General features: G+C 35.9%; 1 protein-coding gene across 1 annotated transcript in view; it reads left to right on the forward strand.

Moving 5' to 3' along the window:
- negr1 (neuronal growth regulator 1) overlaps positions 1-17,990 on the forward strand; it is a 385,111-nt gene that overhangs the window by 121,197 nt on the left and 245,924 nt on the right. Inside the window, exon 2 of the mRNA XM_061975472.2 lies at positions 14,649-14,887. Within this exon, the coding sequence (XP_061831456.1) occupies positions 14,649-14,887 (239 nt within the window). The remainder of the gene's footprint in view (positions 1-14,648; positions 14,888-17,990) is intronic.

The raw sequence follows: 17,990 nt of genomic DNA on the forward strand, positions 1-17,990 counted from the left end.
TATATATATGTGTGTATATATTACATGTATATATTACATATTATTATGAATGTTACTACATGACATATATACTTACATCATGTATATATTACATGTTATTATGAATGTTACTAGATACTACATATGTACTTACATCATGTATTTATTACATGTTATTATGAATGTTACTACATGACATATATACTTACATCATGTATATATTACATGTTATTATAAATGTTACTACATGACATATATACTTACATCATGTATATATTACATGTTTTTATGAATGTTACTACCGTACATGACATATATACTTACATCATGTATATATTACATGTTATTATGAATGTTACTACATGACATATATACTTACATCATGTTTATATTACATGTTATTATGAATGTTACTACATGACATATATACTTACATCATGTATATATTACATGTTTTTATGAATGTTATTACATGACATATGTACTTACATCATGTATATATTACATGTTATTATGAATGTTACTACATGACATATATACTTACATCATGTATATATTACATGTTATTATGAATGTTACTACATGACATATATACTTACATCATGTATGTATTACATGTTATTATGAATGTTAATACATGACATATATACTTACATCATGTATATATTACATGTTATTATGAATGTTACTACATGACATATATACTTACATCATGTATATATTACATGTTATTATGAATGTTACTACATGACATATATACTTACATCATGTATATATTAATGTTATTATGAATGTTACTACATGACATATATACTTACATCATGTACATATTACATGTTATTATGAATGTTACTAGATACTACATATATACGTTCAGTGTGTATATAATACTTTGATGGATGTTTTTAGAGCACTTTATAGATTGACTCCTGTTACCTCCATTGTTAGCCAACTCGTTCTAATGTTTATTTATGACTCAGAATGCATAACAACGAAATGTGTTCTTGTGGTACACAAGGATTGTGGATGATGGTTCCCCGTGAAAGGACAAATGTAGACAATTGATTGCTGCACTCTATTTAACTGACATGACATGACGACTGTTTGTGTCGTACTCGTCGTCGTCAATTCTTCCCGAGTACTTTAAGACAGAGATTGACTGGCACATTCATCTCAAATGTCACCCTTTCATTAGCCGCTCACAATTGGCTCATTGAAGAGAGGTTTGGGCGGTGGCAGTCTTCAAGGGTTATCTCTGTTGTGGGCCCTTTAAGGATGAGTCAAAGGCCCCGCAGTGAGGGACACTCTTGCAAACACGCACTAATGTGACGACGTCATCACTGTGGAAGAGCAGAGACAACCACAAGTTGACATGCTGACTCTTGGAAGTGAAAAGTGCATCTTTTCACTTCTTGTCCATCTGGAACTTTGATCTGAATGTAGAAATAAACAAATATGTGTTGGCTGAGATGCTAAACACTCAACAGATTGTCCGTTTACTTTTGGAAAAACACCAGAGTTGTATACTTACGACCAATAATTCTTGGATACATTTTATCTACTAGTCATATTATTTGAAGTGTCACATTTTCCGGACTATAAAATGCACCGGTATATAAGTCGCACCCACTAAATTTTACAAGTAAAAAATGTGTTTCATATATGAGCCACACCAGACTATAAGTGGCAGATATATACGTTGTAAAATGAGTTATTTACACAGAAATATTCTGTAAATGTTTTTTACATACCTTAATTGTTTCCAAATTAAGCAATGTAGTATCTGTTAGTCTACAAAATAACAGTTTGTTTCTTCCCCCATTTGGTGGAAATTACCATATTTCCCAGACTACAAAACACACCGGTATATAAGTCGCACCCACTAATTTTTACAAGAAAAAAATGTTTTTCATATATGAGAAACCAGACTATAAGTGGCAGATATATACGTTGTGAAATAAGTTATTTACACAGAAATATTCTGTAAATGTTTATTTACATACCTTAATTGTTTCCAAATGAAGCAATGTAGTATCTGTTAATCTACGAAATAACATGTTTCCCCCCCCCCCCATTTGGTGGAAGATTACCGTATTTTCCAGACTACAAAACGCACCGGTATATAAGTCGCACCCACTAAATTTTACAAAAAAAAAAATGTTTTCCATATATGAGCCACACCAGACTATAAGTTGCAGATATATACGTTGTGAAATAAGTAATTTACACAGAAATATTCTGTAAATGTTTATTTACATACCTGTATTGTTTCCAGTTGAAGCAATGTAGTATCTGTTAATCTACAAAAAAACAGTTTGTTTCTTCCCCCATTTGGTGGAAGATTATCATATTTTCCAGACTACAAAATGCACTGGTATATAAGTCGCAACCACTAAATTTTACAAGAAAAAAATGTTTTCCATACATGAGCCACACCAGACTATAAGTGGCAGATACATACGTTGTGAAATAAGTTATTTACACAGAAATATTCTGTAAATGTTTATTTACATACCTTAATTGGTTCCAAATGAAGCAATGTAGTATCTGTTAACCTACAAAATAACATGTTTTTTTTTTTTTTTTTTCATTTGGTGGAAGATTACCGTATTTTCCAGACTACAAAATGCACCGGTATATAAGTGGCACCCACTAAATTTTACAAGAAAAACATGTTTTCCATATATGAGCCACACCAGACTATAAGTCGCAGATATATACGTTGTGAAATAAGTTATTTACACATACATATTCTGTAAATGTTTATGTACATACCTTAATTGGTTCCAAATGAAGCAATGTAGTATCTGTTAATCTACAAAATAACATGTTTTTTTCCCCCCATTTGGTGGAAGATTATCATTTTTTCCAGACTACAAAATGCACTGGTATATAAGTCGCAACCACTAAATTTTACAAGAAAAAAATGTTTTCCATACATGAGCCACACCAGACTATAAGTGGCAGATATATACGTTGTGAAATAAGTTATTTACACAGAAATATTCTGTAAATGTTTATTTACATACCTTAATTGGTTCCAAATGAAGCAATGTAGTATCTGTTAATCTACAAAATAACATGTTTCCCCCCGCCCCATTTGGTGGAACATTACCGTATTTACCAGACTACAAAACGCACCGGTATATAAGTCGCACCCACTAAATTTTACAAGAAAAAAATGTTTTCCATATATGAGCCACACCAGACTATAAGTGGCAGATATATACGTTGTGAAATGAGTTATTTACACAGAAATATTCTGTAAATGTTTATTTACATACCTTAATTGGTTCCAAATGAAGCAATGTAGTATCTGTTAATCTACAAAATAATATGTTTTTTTCCCCCCATTTGGTGGAAGATTACCGTATTTTCCAGACTACAAAGTGCACGGGTATGTAACTCGCACCCACTATATTTCACAAGAAAAAAACAAAGTTTCTATATATTAGCCGGACCGGACTATAAATCGCAGATTTATACGTTGTGAAATGAGTTATTTACACAGAAATATTCTGTAAATGTTTGTTTACGTACCTTAATTGTCTCCAAAAGAAGCAATTGTAGTATATGTTAGTGTACAAAATAACATGTCCCCCCGCCCCCCCATTTGGTGGAAGATTACCGTATTTCCCAGACTACAAAGCGCACCGGTATATAAGTCGCACCCACTAAAGTTTACAAGAAAAACATGCTTTCCATTAAGCCGCAGATATATGTACGTTGTGACATGAGTTATTTAGACAGAAATATTCTGTAAATGTTTATTTACATACCTTCATTGTTTCCAAATGAAGCAATGTAGTATCTGTTAGTCTACAAAATAACATGTTCCCCCCCCCCCCCCATTTGGTGGAAGATTACCGTATTTTCCAGACTTACAAAGTGCAAAATTATATATTAGCCCCACCAGACTATAAGTGGCAGATATATACATTGTGAAATGAGTTATTTACTCAGAAATATTCTGTAAATGTTTGTTTGCATATTTTAATTGTTTACAAACGGTGTCTGTAACAGGGCAGTAAAATGGCTGATCAAACAAAACAGAAGTCATGGTCATGGACCCACTAGCTGTGCAAGCTAGCTCTCCAATCAGCTAAACAAACTCAATAACTCCACGCTGACGTTTTGGTGAATTTACTGAGGAATTTGTGAAAGTGAAATAACCTAACCTAACTCTAGGTAAAAGAAACAAACATCCGAACCATAAACCTAATTTTTAGGTAAAACAAATCCTAAACCAAACCCTAATTTTTAGGTAAAAAAATAAAATAAAATACTTAACCCAAACTCTAAAACTACTTTTCAGGTAAAAAAAAAAACCCTAACCCAAACCCTAAACCAAATTTTTAGATAAAAAAAAACAAATCCAAGCCTGAACCCTTAACCTAATTTTTAGGTTAAGAAACAAAAAAAAACACTAACCCAAACCCTTAACCTATTTTTTAGGTAAAAAGAAAACCTAACCCAAACCCGAGTTTTTAGGAAAAAAAAAAAAACCTAACCCATACCCTAGATCTAATTTTAGGTTAAAAAAAACTAAACGCTAACCCAGTCCCTAATATTTAGGTTAAAAAAAAACTAACTAACCCAGACCCTAATTTTTAGGTTAAAAAAAAACCTAACCCAAACCCTAAACCAAATTTTTAGGTAAAAAAACAAAAAAAAACCCTAACCCTAGGTTACAAAAAAAAAAATTCTAACCCAAACCCAGTCCTTAATATTTAGGTTAAAAAAAATAAAAAATAACCCAGACCCTAATTTTTAGGTTAAAAAAAAACCTAACCCAAACCCTAAACCTAATTTTTAGGTAAAAAAAATAAAATAACCCTAACCCTAGGTTACAAAAAAAATAAAATTCCAACCCAAACCCAGACCCTAATTTTTAGTTTGAAAAAAGAACCTAACCCAAACCCTAAACCAATTTCTTAGGTAAAAAAAAAAAAAAAAAACAGTATCTAAAACCCCAATTTTTAGGTAAACATTTTTTTTACCCTAACCCTAGGTGAAAAAAAAAATCCAAACCCGAACCCTAAACCTAATTTTTAGGTTAAAAAACCCTAACCCAAACCCGAATTTTTAGGTAAAAAAACAAACAAACCCTAGCCCAAACCCTAAACCTAATTTTTAGGTTAAAAAAAAAAACCCAACCCAAACCCTAAACCTAATTTTTAGGTTAAAAAAAAAAACCTAACCCAAACCCTAAACCTAATTTTTAGGTAAAAAAAAACCCTAACCCAAACTAAATGAATGGACAGAATGGTCAATAAAGGACATTTTATTTGAGATTCTCATCACTTCTGAGCAAAATGTTACATAATAAATCATAGTTGCCTAATAATTCCCTCCCAAAGTGTTGGTTTCACTTTGTCATGACGGGAAGTCGCCATGTGTCCCAGACCGCAGGATTATTTGGGGGATTAATCGCCTGGTGCTCGCTCCTGCGCCATGACAGTGCCTGCTTCCCCTCCCCAGTATGAAGACCCTCCCTCCAGGAACATAAACGCATATTTGTATGCGCCTTGACAGCATCGTGTTTCTGCAAGGAATGAAAAGGAATAAATACAAATAGAAAATGACACAAATATTAGCGACGCTCATTTTATTCCCCCAGAAGGGAAGACTAATTCCATTTCACATGATGGATCCTTCATGAGTCTTCTCATTTCAGATGACATTTCCATTCTTCATTGTGTCAAATATGAGACGCACTAGCAGTGAGATGCAGACTAGCAACATGTTGCCCATTGATCAGACATTTGTGACATTTAAATACATCATAATACACATGTGACCTCATGGTACACACACTGTCAATGTACTGGAAATAATACTGTGTATTCTAATACAATACCTCAAACATAACACACATAGTCAATGTACTGGAAATAATACTGCATATTGTATGTTTATTACAATACTTATACAGAACACACAAGATACATGTACTGTAAATAATACTGTATTTTGTAACATGTTTATTACAATACTCCAATTATAACGCACAAGGTAAATGAAGTAGTACTGTAAATAATACTGCATATTGCTCAAAAAGGTTCATTATGTCTTTTTAATCACATACTTTTCACATTTTCTTGTATTCAGACAATATTTTCGGTATATTAGATGGCATTTTTAGCTAAAACAACCCTAAACTTAACCTCTAACCCTAACCCTAAACCTAAACCTAATTTTTAGGTTAAAAAGCTTCCAATCTAATCTAATCGCTTCCCCTAATTTTTAACACTAATTATTAGGTAAAAAAAAATAAACAAAAAAATAAACAAAACCCTAATTATTGGGTAAAAAAAGCCCTAAACCCTTGATTTTAGGTAAACAAAAATAAAAAAAACCTAACCCTAACCCATACCATAAACCTAATCCTAATTGTTAGGTAACAAAAAAAAACACTAACCCAAACCAAAAACCCAAACCCTCATTTTTAGGTTAAAAAAACAACAAAAAACTAACCCAAACCCATATTATAAAACTAATCATAATTTTTAGGTAAAAAAAATTCAAACCCAAATCCTAAACTTAATTTTTAGGTTAAAAACCCCCCGAAAACAAACCCTAACCCCAACCCTAGCCCTAACACTAACCCTAACCCTAATTTTTAGGTTAAAAAAACCCTAACCCTAAACCTAATTTTTTAGGTAAAAAAAAAAACCTAACCCACACCCTAAACCTAACCCTAATTTTTAGGTAAAAAAAATCGCTACCCCTAACCTCTAACACTAATTCTTAGGTAAAAAAAACAAAACAAAAAAAAACCTAACCGAAACCCACAAAACCTGATTTTTAGGTTAAAAATAAACCCTAACCCAAACCCATACCATAAACCTAATCCTAATTTTTGGATGAAAAAACACTAACCCAAACCCAAATCCTAAACCTAATTTTTAGGTTAAAAGATAAACCTAACCCAAATTTTTAGGTTAAAAAAAGAGCCTAATTAAAACCCAAATCTTAAACCTAATTTTTAGGCAAAAAACCCCCATAAACAAACCATAACCATAACCCCAACCCCAGCCCTAACCCTAACCCTAAACCTAACTTCTAGGTTAAAAAAAACCCTAAACCTAAACCTAATTATTTGGTAAAAAAAAAAAAAAAAACTAACCCAAACCCTAAAACTAAACCTAATTTTTAGGTAAAAAAAAAATCCCTACCCCTGACCTCTAACACTAATTCTTTGGTTAAAAAAAAACAAAACAAAACCTTAATTATTAGGTAAAAAAAAACCAAAACCCTGATTTTTAGGTTAAAAAAAAACAACCTAACCCTAACCCTTACCATAAACCTAATCCTAATTTTTAGATTAAAGAAAACACTAACCCAAACCCAAATCCTAAACCTAATTTTTAGGTTAAAAGATAAACCTAACCCTAATTTTTAGGTAAAAAAAAAAGAGCCTAATTTAAACCCAAATCTTAAACCTAATTTTTAGGCAAAAAAACCCCATAAACAAACCATAACCATAACCCCAACCCCAGCCCTAACCCTAACCCTAAACCTAATTTCTAGGTTAAAAAAAACCCTAACCCTAAACCTAATTTTTAGGTAAAAAAAACAAAAAACTAACCCAAACCCTAAAACTAACCCTAATTTTTAGGTAAAAAAAAACAAAAAACTAACCTAAACCCTAAAACTAAACCTAATTTTTAGATAAAAAAGAAACCCCTACCCCTGACCTCTAACACTAATTCTTTGGTTAAAAAAGCAAACAAAAACAAAACAAAACCCTAATTATTAGGTTAAAAAAAAAAAAAAAACCCTGATTTTTAGGTTAAAAAAAAACACCCTAACCCTAACCCTTACCATAAACCTAATCTTAATTTTTAGATTAAAGAAAACACTAACCCAAACCCAAATCCTAAACCTAATTTTTAGGTTAAAAGATAAACCTAACCCTAATTTTTAGGTAAAAAAAAAAAGAGCCTAATTTAAACCCAAATCTTAAACCTAATTTTTAGGCAAAAAAACCCCCCATAAACAAACCATAACCATAACCCCAACCCCAGCCCTAACCCTAACCCTAAACCTAATTTGTAGGTTAAAAAAAACCCTAACCCTAAACCTAATTTTTAGGTAAAAAACACAAAAAACTAACCCAAACCCTAAAACTAAACCTAATTTTTAGGTAAAAAAAACCCCCATCCCTACCCCTGACCTCTAACACTAATTCTTTGGTTAAAAAAACCCAAAACAAAACCCTAATTATTGGGTAAAAAAAAAACAAAACCCTGATTTTTAGGTTAAAAAAAACCTAACCCTAACCCTTACCACAAACCTAATCTTAATTTTTAGATAAAAAAAAACACTAACCCAAACCCAAATCCTAAACCTAATTTTTAGGTTAAAAGATAAACCTAACCCTAATTTTTAGGTAAAAAAAAAAGAGCCTAATTTAAACCCAAATCTTAAACCTAATTTTTAGGCAAAAAAAACCAACCATAAACAAACCATAACCATAACCCCAACCCCAGCCCTAACCCTAACCCTAAACCTAATTTCTAGGTTAAAAAAAACCCTAAACCTAAACCTAATTATTTGGTAAAAAAAAACAAAAAAACTAACCCAAACCCTAAAACTAAACCTAATTTTTAGGTAAAAAAAAAAATCCCTACCCCTGACCTCTAACACTAATTCTTTGGTTAAAAAAACCCAAAAAAAAAACCAAAACACTAATTATTAGGTAAAAAAAAAACCAAAACCCTGATTTTTAGGTTAAAAAAAAAACCTAGCCCTAACCCTTACCATAAACCTAATCCTAATTTTTAGATTAAAAAAAACACTAACCCAAACCCAAATCTTAAACCTAATTTTTAGGTTAAAAGATAAACCTAACCCTAATTTTTAGGTAAAAAAAACAAAAACAAACCCTAATCCTAATCCCAAACCTAGATCTAACCCTAAACCTATTTTCTTAGGTTAAAAAAAAACCCTTAACCCTAAACTCTAACCCCAATGTTTAGGTTAAAAAAAAAACTTAACCCGAACTCTAACAGCTCCATTTTTGTTTCATCTGACATCACATGGACAAAGATAGGACCTTCTGGAGGAAAGTTCTGTGGTCATAAAGTCATAAAAGAAGCAAACTTCATGAATGTTTTTGGGGGCGGCGTGGTGAGGTTGGGAAAGTGGCCGTCCCAGCAACCTGAGGGTTCCTGGTTCGATCCCCACCTACTACCAACCTCGTCACGTCCCTTGTGCCCTTGAGCAAGACACTTCACCATTGCTCCTGATGGGTGGTGGTTAGCGCCTTGCATGGCAGCTCCCGCCATCAGTGTGTGAATGTGTGTGTGAATGTGGAAATAGTGTCAAAGCGCTTTGAGTACCTTGAAGGTAGAAAAGTATAACAAGTACAACCCATTTACCAGTTTTGTGACCAACAAGTATGTGCTCCAATCACTACATCACAAACAAATAAGAGTTGTAGAAATGATTGGAAACTCAAGACAGCCTTGACATGATGTTCTTTACAAGAGTATGTAGACTTTTGCCCACCACAGTATATTGTCTGATTACAAGAACATGTGAACATAATACTTCATATTGTTGTTTTGTTTTAATTGCATCTGTTCAGTCTTTTGACATATTGTTTACGTTATTATGTGTCATCAGTCGTCCACATGAGGTACAATAGTACAGCCAACTTTTCCATAATGTGTGCAATTATTGGAACGTTTGAACACAGCCGTTCCTTCCTCAGATCCTCGTTAAAAGCCCGCATAAATAAGTATTAATTAGCTGCTGTTAAGATGTCACATCTTCTAAGAATAGAAGCTCACAGCAGTAATTACCCCGGAGCTCTTTTCAGAGATCAGAGAATTGTGTGATGTGGTACGAGGCCGGCAAGTCCTCTTGTTTCTCCTGGCTTTGTTTCTGTGCTGCAAAAGGAATACAAATACCATTATTAAGGCTTCTAATCTATTTGCTAACATGCTTTATTACGTCTGCAGAAAACATCTCCGTGAATAACTAAAGAAAACAGGACGGGAAATTAGCTCTATAAACATATTTTCCCGACTAGAGAGCGCTCAGTATTTAAGCCACACCCACTAAATGTACAAAGTTATTTTATTTTCCATATATTTCCCGCACTGGACTATAAGTTATTGTTCCAAAAATAATAATGCATCAAAATCATTGTGATGAGTTATTAATTATTAAAGGCTGTAATGACCTCATGTGAAGTTTGGAAGTATTGCATCATTTGTGTTTTTCCCATAATAAAAAATATTAAAAAAATTATAAAATATAGAAATACTTTTTATCTGTGGATAGGTTTGAAGCTTTTGAAAAATGAAAATATTACTTACATTTAAGATTTTTTTTGAAGGTAGCCTAGCAACACCTGTGTGTTGAAATGTTTAACATCCCATATTAAAATCTTTAACGTAGCCTAGCAACATCTGTGTGTTGAAATGTTCAACGTAGCCTAGCAACATCCCATGATACAATCCTAAATGTAGCCTAGCGATATCCTGTATTGAAATATTTAACGTAGCCTAGCAACATCCCACAATAAAAACCTAAACGTAGCCTAGCAACATCCCATAATAAAATCCTAAACGTAGCCGAGCAACATCCCATAATAAAATCCTTAATGTAGCCTAGCAACATCCCATAATACAATCCTATACGTAGCCTAGCAACATCCCATAATAAAATCCTAAATGTAACCGAGGAACTTCCTTGTGTTGAAATCTTTAATGTAGCCTAGCAACATCCCATAATACAATCCTATACGTAGCCTAGCAACATCCCATAATAAAATCCTAAATGTAACCGAGGAACTTCCTTGTGTTGAAATCTTTAATGTAGCCTAGCAACATCCCATAATAAAATCCTAAATGTAGCCTAGCAACATCCCGTATTAAAATATTTAACGTAGACTAGCAACATCCCATAATAAAATCCTAAACGTAGCCTAGCAACATCCGTGTGTTGAAATCTTTAACGTTGCCTAGCAACATCCCATAATAAAATCCTAAATGTAGCCTAGCAACATCCCATATTAAAATATTTAACGTAGACTAGCAACATCCCATAATAAAATCCTAAACGTAGCCTAGCAACATCCGTGTGTTGAAATCTTTAACGTTGCCTAGCAACATCCCATAATAAAATCCTAAACGTAGCCTAGCAACCTCCGTGTGTTAAAATATTTAATGTAGCCTAGCAACATCTGTGTACTGACATCGTCAATGTAGCCTAGCAACATCCCATAATAAAATCCTAAACGTAGCCTAGCAACCTCCGTGTGTTGAAATATTTAATGTAGCCTAGCAACATCCGTGTATTGAAATCGTCAATGTAGCCTAGCAACATCCCATAATACAATCCTAAACGTAGCCTAGCAACATCCCATAATACAATCCTGAACGTAGCCTAGCAACATCCCATAATACAATCCTGAACGTAGCCTAGCAACATCCCATAATACAATCCTGAACATAGCCTAGCAACCTCCTATAATACAATCCTGAACGTAGCCTAGCAACATCCCACAATACAATCCTGAACGTAACCTAGCAACATCCCATAATAAAATCCTGAACGTAGCCTAGCAACATCCCACAATACAATCCTGAACGTAGCCTAGCAACATCCCATAATACAATCCTGAACATAGCCTAGCAACATCCCATAATACAATCCTGAACGTAGCCTAGCAACATCCCATAATACATTCCTGAACGTAGCCTAGCAACATCCCACAATACAATCCTGAACGTAGCCTAGCAACATCCCATAATACAATCCTGAACGTAGCCTAGCAACATCACATAATACAATCCTGAATGTAGCCTAGCAACATCCGTGTATTGAAATCTTCAATGTAGCCTAGCAACATCCCATAATACAATCCTAAACATAGCCTAGCAACCTCCTATAATACAATCCTGAACGTAGCCTAGCAACATCTCATAATACAATCCTGAACGTAGCCTAGCAACATCCCATAATACAATCCTGAATGTAGCCTAGCAACATCCCATAATACAATCCTGAACGTAGCCTAGCAACATCCCATACTACAATCCTAAATGTAGCCTAGCAACATCCCATAATACAATCCTGAATGTAGCCTAGCAACATCCCATAATACAATCCTGAACGTAGCCTAGCAACATCCCATACTACAATCCTAAATGTAGCCTAGCAACCTCCCATAATACAAACCTGAACGTAGCCTAGCAACATCCCATAATACAAACCTGAACGTAGCCTAGCAACATCCTATAATACAATCCTGAACGCAGCCTAGCAACATCCCATATTAAAATATTTAACGTAGCCTAGCAACATCCCATAATAAAATCTTAAACGTAGTCTAGCAACATCTGTGTGTTGAAATATTTAATGTAGCCTAGCAACATCCCATAATACAATCCTATACGTAGCCTTGCAACATCCCATAATAAAATCCTAAATGTAACCGAGGAACTTCCTTGTGTTGAAATCTTTAACGTTGCCTAGCAACATCCCATAATAAAATCCTAAACGTAGCCTAGCAACCTCCGTGTGTTAAAATATTTAATGTAGCCTAGCAACATCCGTGTATTGAAATCGTCAATGTAGCCTAGCAACATCCCATAATACAATCCTAAATGTAGCCTATCAACCTCCCATAATACAATCCTGAACGTAGCCTAGCAACATCCCATAATACAATCCTGAACGTAGCCTAGCAACATCCCACAATACAATCCTGAACGTAGCCTAGCAACATCCCATAATACAATCCTGAACGTAGCTTAGCAACATCCCATAATACAATCCTGAACGTAGCCTAGCAACATCCCATAATACAATCCTGAACGTAGCCTAGCAACATCCCATAATACAATCCTGAACGTAGCCTAGCAACATCCCATAATACAATCCTGAACGTAGCCTAGCAACATCCCATAATACAATCCTGAACGTAGCCTAGCAACATCCCATAATACAATCCTGAACGTAGCCTAGCAACATCCCATAATACAATCCTGAATGTAGCCTAGCAACATCCGTGTATTGAAATCTTCAATGTAGCCTAGCAACATCCCATAATACAATCCTGAATGTAGCCTAGCAACATCCCATAATACAATCCTGAACGTAGCCTAGCAACATCCCATAATACAATCCTGAACGTAGCCTAGCAACATCCCATAATACAATCCTGAATGTAGCCTAGCAACATCCGTGTATTGAAATCTTCAATGTAGCCTAGCAACATCCCATAATACAATCCTGAACGTAGCCTAGCAACATCCCATAATACATTCCTGAACGTAGCCTAGCAACATCCCATAATACAATCCTGAACATAGCCTAGCAACATCCCATAATACAATCCTGAATGTAGCCTAGCAACATCCGTGTATTGAAATCTTCAATGTAGCCTAGCAACATCCCATAATACAATCCTGAATGTAGCCTAGCAACATCCCATAATACAATCCTGAACGTAGCCTAGCAACATCCCATAATACATTCCTGAACGTAGCCTAGCAACATCCCATAATACAATCCTGAACGTAGCCTAGCAACATCCCATAATACAAACCTGAACGTAGCCTCGCAACATCCCATAATACAATCCTGAATGTAGCCTAGCAACATCCCATAATACAATCCTGAACGTAGCCTAGCAACATCCCATAATACATTCCTGAACGTAGCCTAGCAACATCCCATAATACAATCCTGAACGTAGCCTAGCAACATCCCATAATACAATCCTGAATGTAGCCTAGCAACATCCGTGTATTGAAATCTTCAATGTAGCCTAGCAACATCCCATAATACAATCCTGAACGTAGCCTAGCAACATCCCATAATACATTCCTGAACGTAGCCTAGCAACATCCCATAATACAATCCTGAACATAGCCTAGCAACATCCCATAATACAATCCTGAATGTAGCCTAGCAACATCCGTGTATTGAAATCTTCAATGTAGCCTAGCAACATCCCATAATACAATCCTGAACATAGCCTAGCAACATCCCATAATACAATCCTGAACGTAGCCTAGCAACATCCCATAATACAATCCTGAACGTAGCCTAGCAACATCCCATAATACAATCCTGAACGTAGTTTAGCAATATCCCATAATACAATCCTGAACGTAGCCTAGCAACATCCCATAATACAATCCTGAGCGTAGCCTAGCAACATCCCATAATACAATCCTGAACGTAGCCTAGCAACATCCGATAATACAATCCTGAACGTAGCCTAGCAACATCCCATAATACAATCCTGAACGTAGCCTAGCAACATCCGTGTATTGAAATCGTCAATGTAGCCTAGCAACATCCCATAATACAATCCTGAAGGTAGCCTAGCAACATCCCATAATACAATCCTGAGCGTAGCCTAGCAACATGTCTTGAGGTGAACACGCTGCTGGAGGTCAGGTCCAAGGAAGAAAGTGGGCGTGTCCCAGCACTGACCATGTTTTTCAATGGAAACTATTGAACATAACGAAGGAAAAACCCATAAATTAGCTGCACCGTTTCCTAAGCCACAAGGGTCAAAGCGTAGCAACAAAGCAGCGGCTTGTAGTCTGGAGTGTTTGGTAAGAAAAGTGTGGTTGACATTCTGAGGGGAATAAGATGAAACGTTGCAGGAGTTGATGTGGATGTTGTCCCTGCAGGTGCTACCTGCTGGATGGCATCTCCAAAGGGGCGTGGCTCAACCGCTCCAGCATCATCTTCGCAGGTAATGACAAGTGGTCTGTGGACCCCCGGGTCTCCATCGTGTCCAGCGTGGGAGACCAGCACGAGTACAGCCTGCAGATCCAGAAGGTCCACGTCACCGACGACGGCCAGTACACCTGCTCCATCCAGAGCGAGCGCAACCCTCGGCCCAAGCTGCTCAACCTCATCGTCAAAGGTATGTCCACCTTGTCATTCCCTCAAGTTAAGGTATGTCCACCTTGTCATACCCTCAAGTGAAGGTGTGTCCACCCTGTCATACCCTCTAAGTGAAGGTATGTCCATCCTGTCATACCCTCAAGTGAAGGTATGTCCACCTTCTCATACCCTCTAAGTGAAGGTATGTCCACCTTGTAATACCCTCTAAGTGAAGGTATGTCCACCTTGTCATACCCACACGTGAAGGTATGTTCACCCTGTCATACCCTCTAAGTGAAGGTATGTCCACCTTATCATACCCACACGTGAAGGTATCTTCACCCTGTCATACCCTCAAGTGAAGGTATGTCCACCTTGTCATACCCTCTAAGTGGAGGTATGTCCACCTTGTCATACCCACACGTGAAGGTATGTTCACCCTGTCATACCCTCTAAGTGAAGGTATGTCCATCCTGTCATACCCTCAAGTAAAGGTATGTCCACCTTGTCATACCCTCTAAGTGAAGGTATGTCCACCTTTTCATACCCTCAAGTGAAGGTGTGTCCACCCTGTCATACCCTCTAAGTGAAGGTATGTCCATCCTGTCATACCCTCAAGTGAAGGTATGTCCACCTTGTCATACCCTCTAAGTGAAGGTATGTTCACCTTGTCATACCCTCAAGTGAAGGTATGTTCACCCTGTCATACCCTCAAGTGAAGGTATATCCACTTTGTCCTTGTCATACCCTCACGTGAAGGTATGTTCACCTTGTCATACCCTCTAAGTGAAGGTATGTCCACCCTGTCATACCCTCTAAGTGAAGGTATGTCCACCCTGTCATACCCTCAAGTGAAGGTATGTCCACCTTGTCATACCCTCTAAGTGAAGGTATGTCCACCTTGTCATACCCTCTAAGTGGAGGTATGTCCACCTTGTCATACCCACACGTGAAGGTATGTTCACCCTGTCATACCCTCAAGTGAAGGTATGTCCACTTTGTCATACCCTCACGTGAAGGTGTGTTCACCTTGTCATACCCACACGTGAAGGTATGTTCACCCTGTCATACCCTCAAGTGGAGGTATTTCCACCTTGTCATACCCTCTAAGTGAAGGTATGTTCACCTTGTCATACCATCAAGTGAAGGTATGTCCACCTTGTCATACCCTCCAAGTGAAGGATATGTCCACCCTGTCATACCCTCAAGTGGAGGTATTTCCACCTTGTCATACCCTCTAAGTGAAGGTATGTCCACCCTGTCATACCCTCTAAGTGAAGGTATGTTCACCCTGTCATACCCTCACATTTGCTTTGTCGGCATAGAACATTGCAACATTACCAGGAGGTAGTTTGGCTGTCTTTACTCTCGGTGCTGCTGGAGTGATGGAGTCAACATTATTACAAATCCTGGCTGTGTCAAAAACTGCCTTGTCAGCACGTCAGTAGTACAATACTACATATGTTTACTATGTTCTAGTACTTCTGTCAGTAGTACAATACTACATATGTTTACTATGTTCTAGTACTTCTGTCAGTAGTACAATACTACATATGTTTACTATGTTCTAGTACTTCTGTCAGTAGTACAATACTACATATGTTTACCCTGTTCTAGTACTCCTGTCAGTAGTACAATACTACACATGTTTACTATGTTCTAGTACTCCGGTCAGTAGTACAATAATACATATGTTTACTATGTTCTAGTACTCCTGTCAGTAGTACAATACTACATATGTTTACAATGTTCTAGTACTCCTGTCAATAGTACAATACTACATATGTTTACTATTTTCTAGTACTCCTGTCAGTAGCACAATACTACATATGTTTACTACGTTCTAGTACTCCTGTCAGTAGCACAATACTACATATGTTTACTATGTTCTAGTACTCCTGTCAGTAGTACACTACTACATATGTTTACTATTTTCTAGTACTCCTGTCAGTACTACAATACTACATATGTTTACTATGTTCTAGTACTCCTGTCAGTAGTACAATACTACATATGTTTACTATGTTCTAGTACTCATGTCAGTAGTACAATACTACATATGTTTACTATGTTCTAGTACTCCTGTCAGTAGTACAATACTACACATGTTTACTATGTTCTAGTACTCCGGTCAGTAGTACAATACTACATATGTTTACTATGTTCTAGTACTCCTGTCAGTAGTACAATACTACATATGTTTACAATGTTCTAGTACTCCTGTCAATAGTACAATACTACATATGTTTACTATTTTCTAGTACTCCTGTCAGTAGCACAATACTACATATGTTTACTACGTTCTAGTACTCCTGTCAGTAGCACAATACTACATATGTTTACTATGTTCTAGTACTCCTGTCAGTAGTACACTACTACATATGTTTACTATTTTCTAGTACTCCTGTCAGTACTACAATACTACATATGTTTACTATGTTCTAGTACTCCTGTCAGTAGTACAATACTACATATGTTTACTATGTTCTAGTACTCATGTCAGTAGTACAATACTACATACGTTTACTATGTTCTAGTACTCCTGTCAGTAGTACAATACTACATATGTTTACTATGTTCTAGTACTCCTGTCAGTAGCACAATACTACATATGTTTACTATGTTCTAGTACTCCTGTCAGTAGTACAATACTACATATGTTTACTATGTTCTAGTACTCCTGTCAGTAGTACAATACTACATATTTTTACTATGTTCTAGTACTCCTGTCAGTAGTACAATACTACATATGTTTACTATGTTCTAGTACTCCTGTCAGTAGTACAATACTACATATGTTTACTATGTTATAGTACTCCTGTCAGTACTACAATACTACATATGTTTACTCTTTTCTAGTACTCCTGTCAGTAGTACAATACTACATATGTTTACTATGTTCTAGTACTCCTGTCAGTAGTACAATACTACATATGTTTATTATGTTCTAGTACTCCTGTCAGTAGTACAATACTACATGTGTTTACTATGTTCTAGTACTCCTGTCAGTAGTACAATGCTACATATGTTTACTATGTTCTAGTACTCCTGTCAGTAGTACAATGCTACATATGTTTACTATGTTCTAGTACTCCTGTCAGTAGTACAATACTACATATTTTTACTATGTTCTAGTACTCCTG

Source organism: Nerophis lumbriciformis, linkage group LG14 (assembly GCF_033978685.3).
Source record: "Nerophis lumbriciformis linkage group LG14, RoL_Nlum_v2.1, whole genome shotgun sequence".
Taxonomy (NCBI): Eukaryota; Metazoa; Chordata; class Actinopteri; order Syngnathiformes; family Syngnathidae; genus Nerophis; species Nerophis lumbriciformis.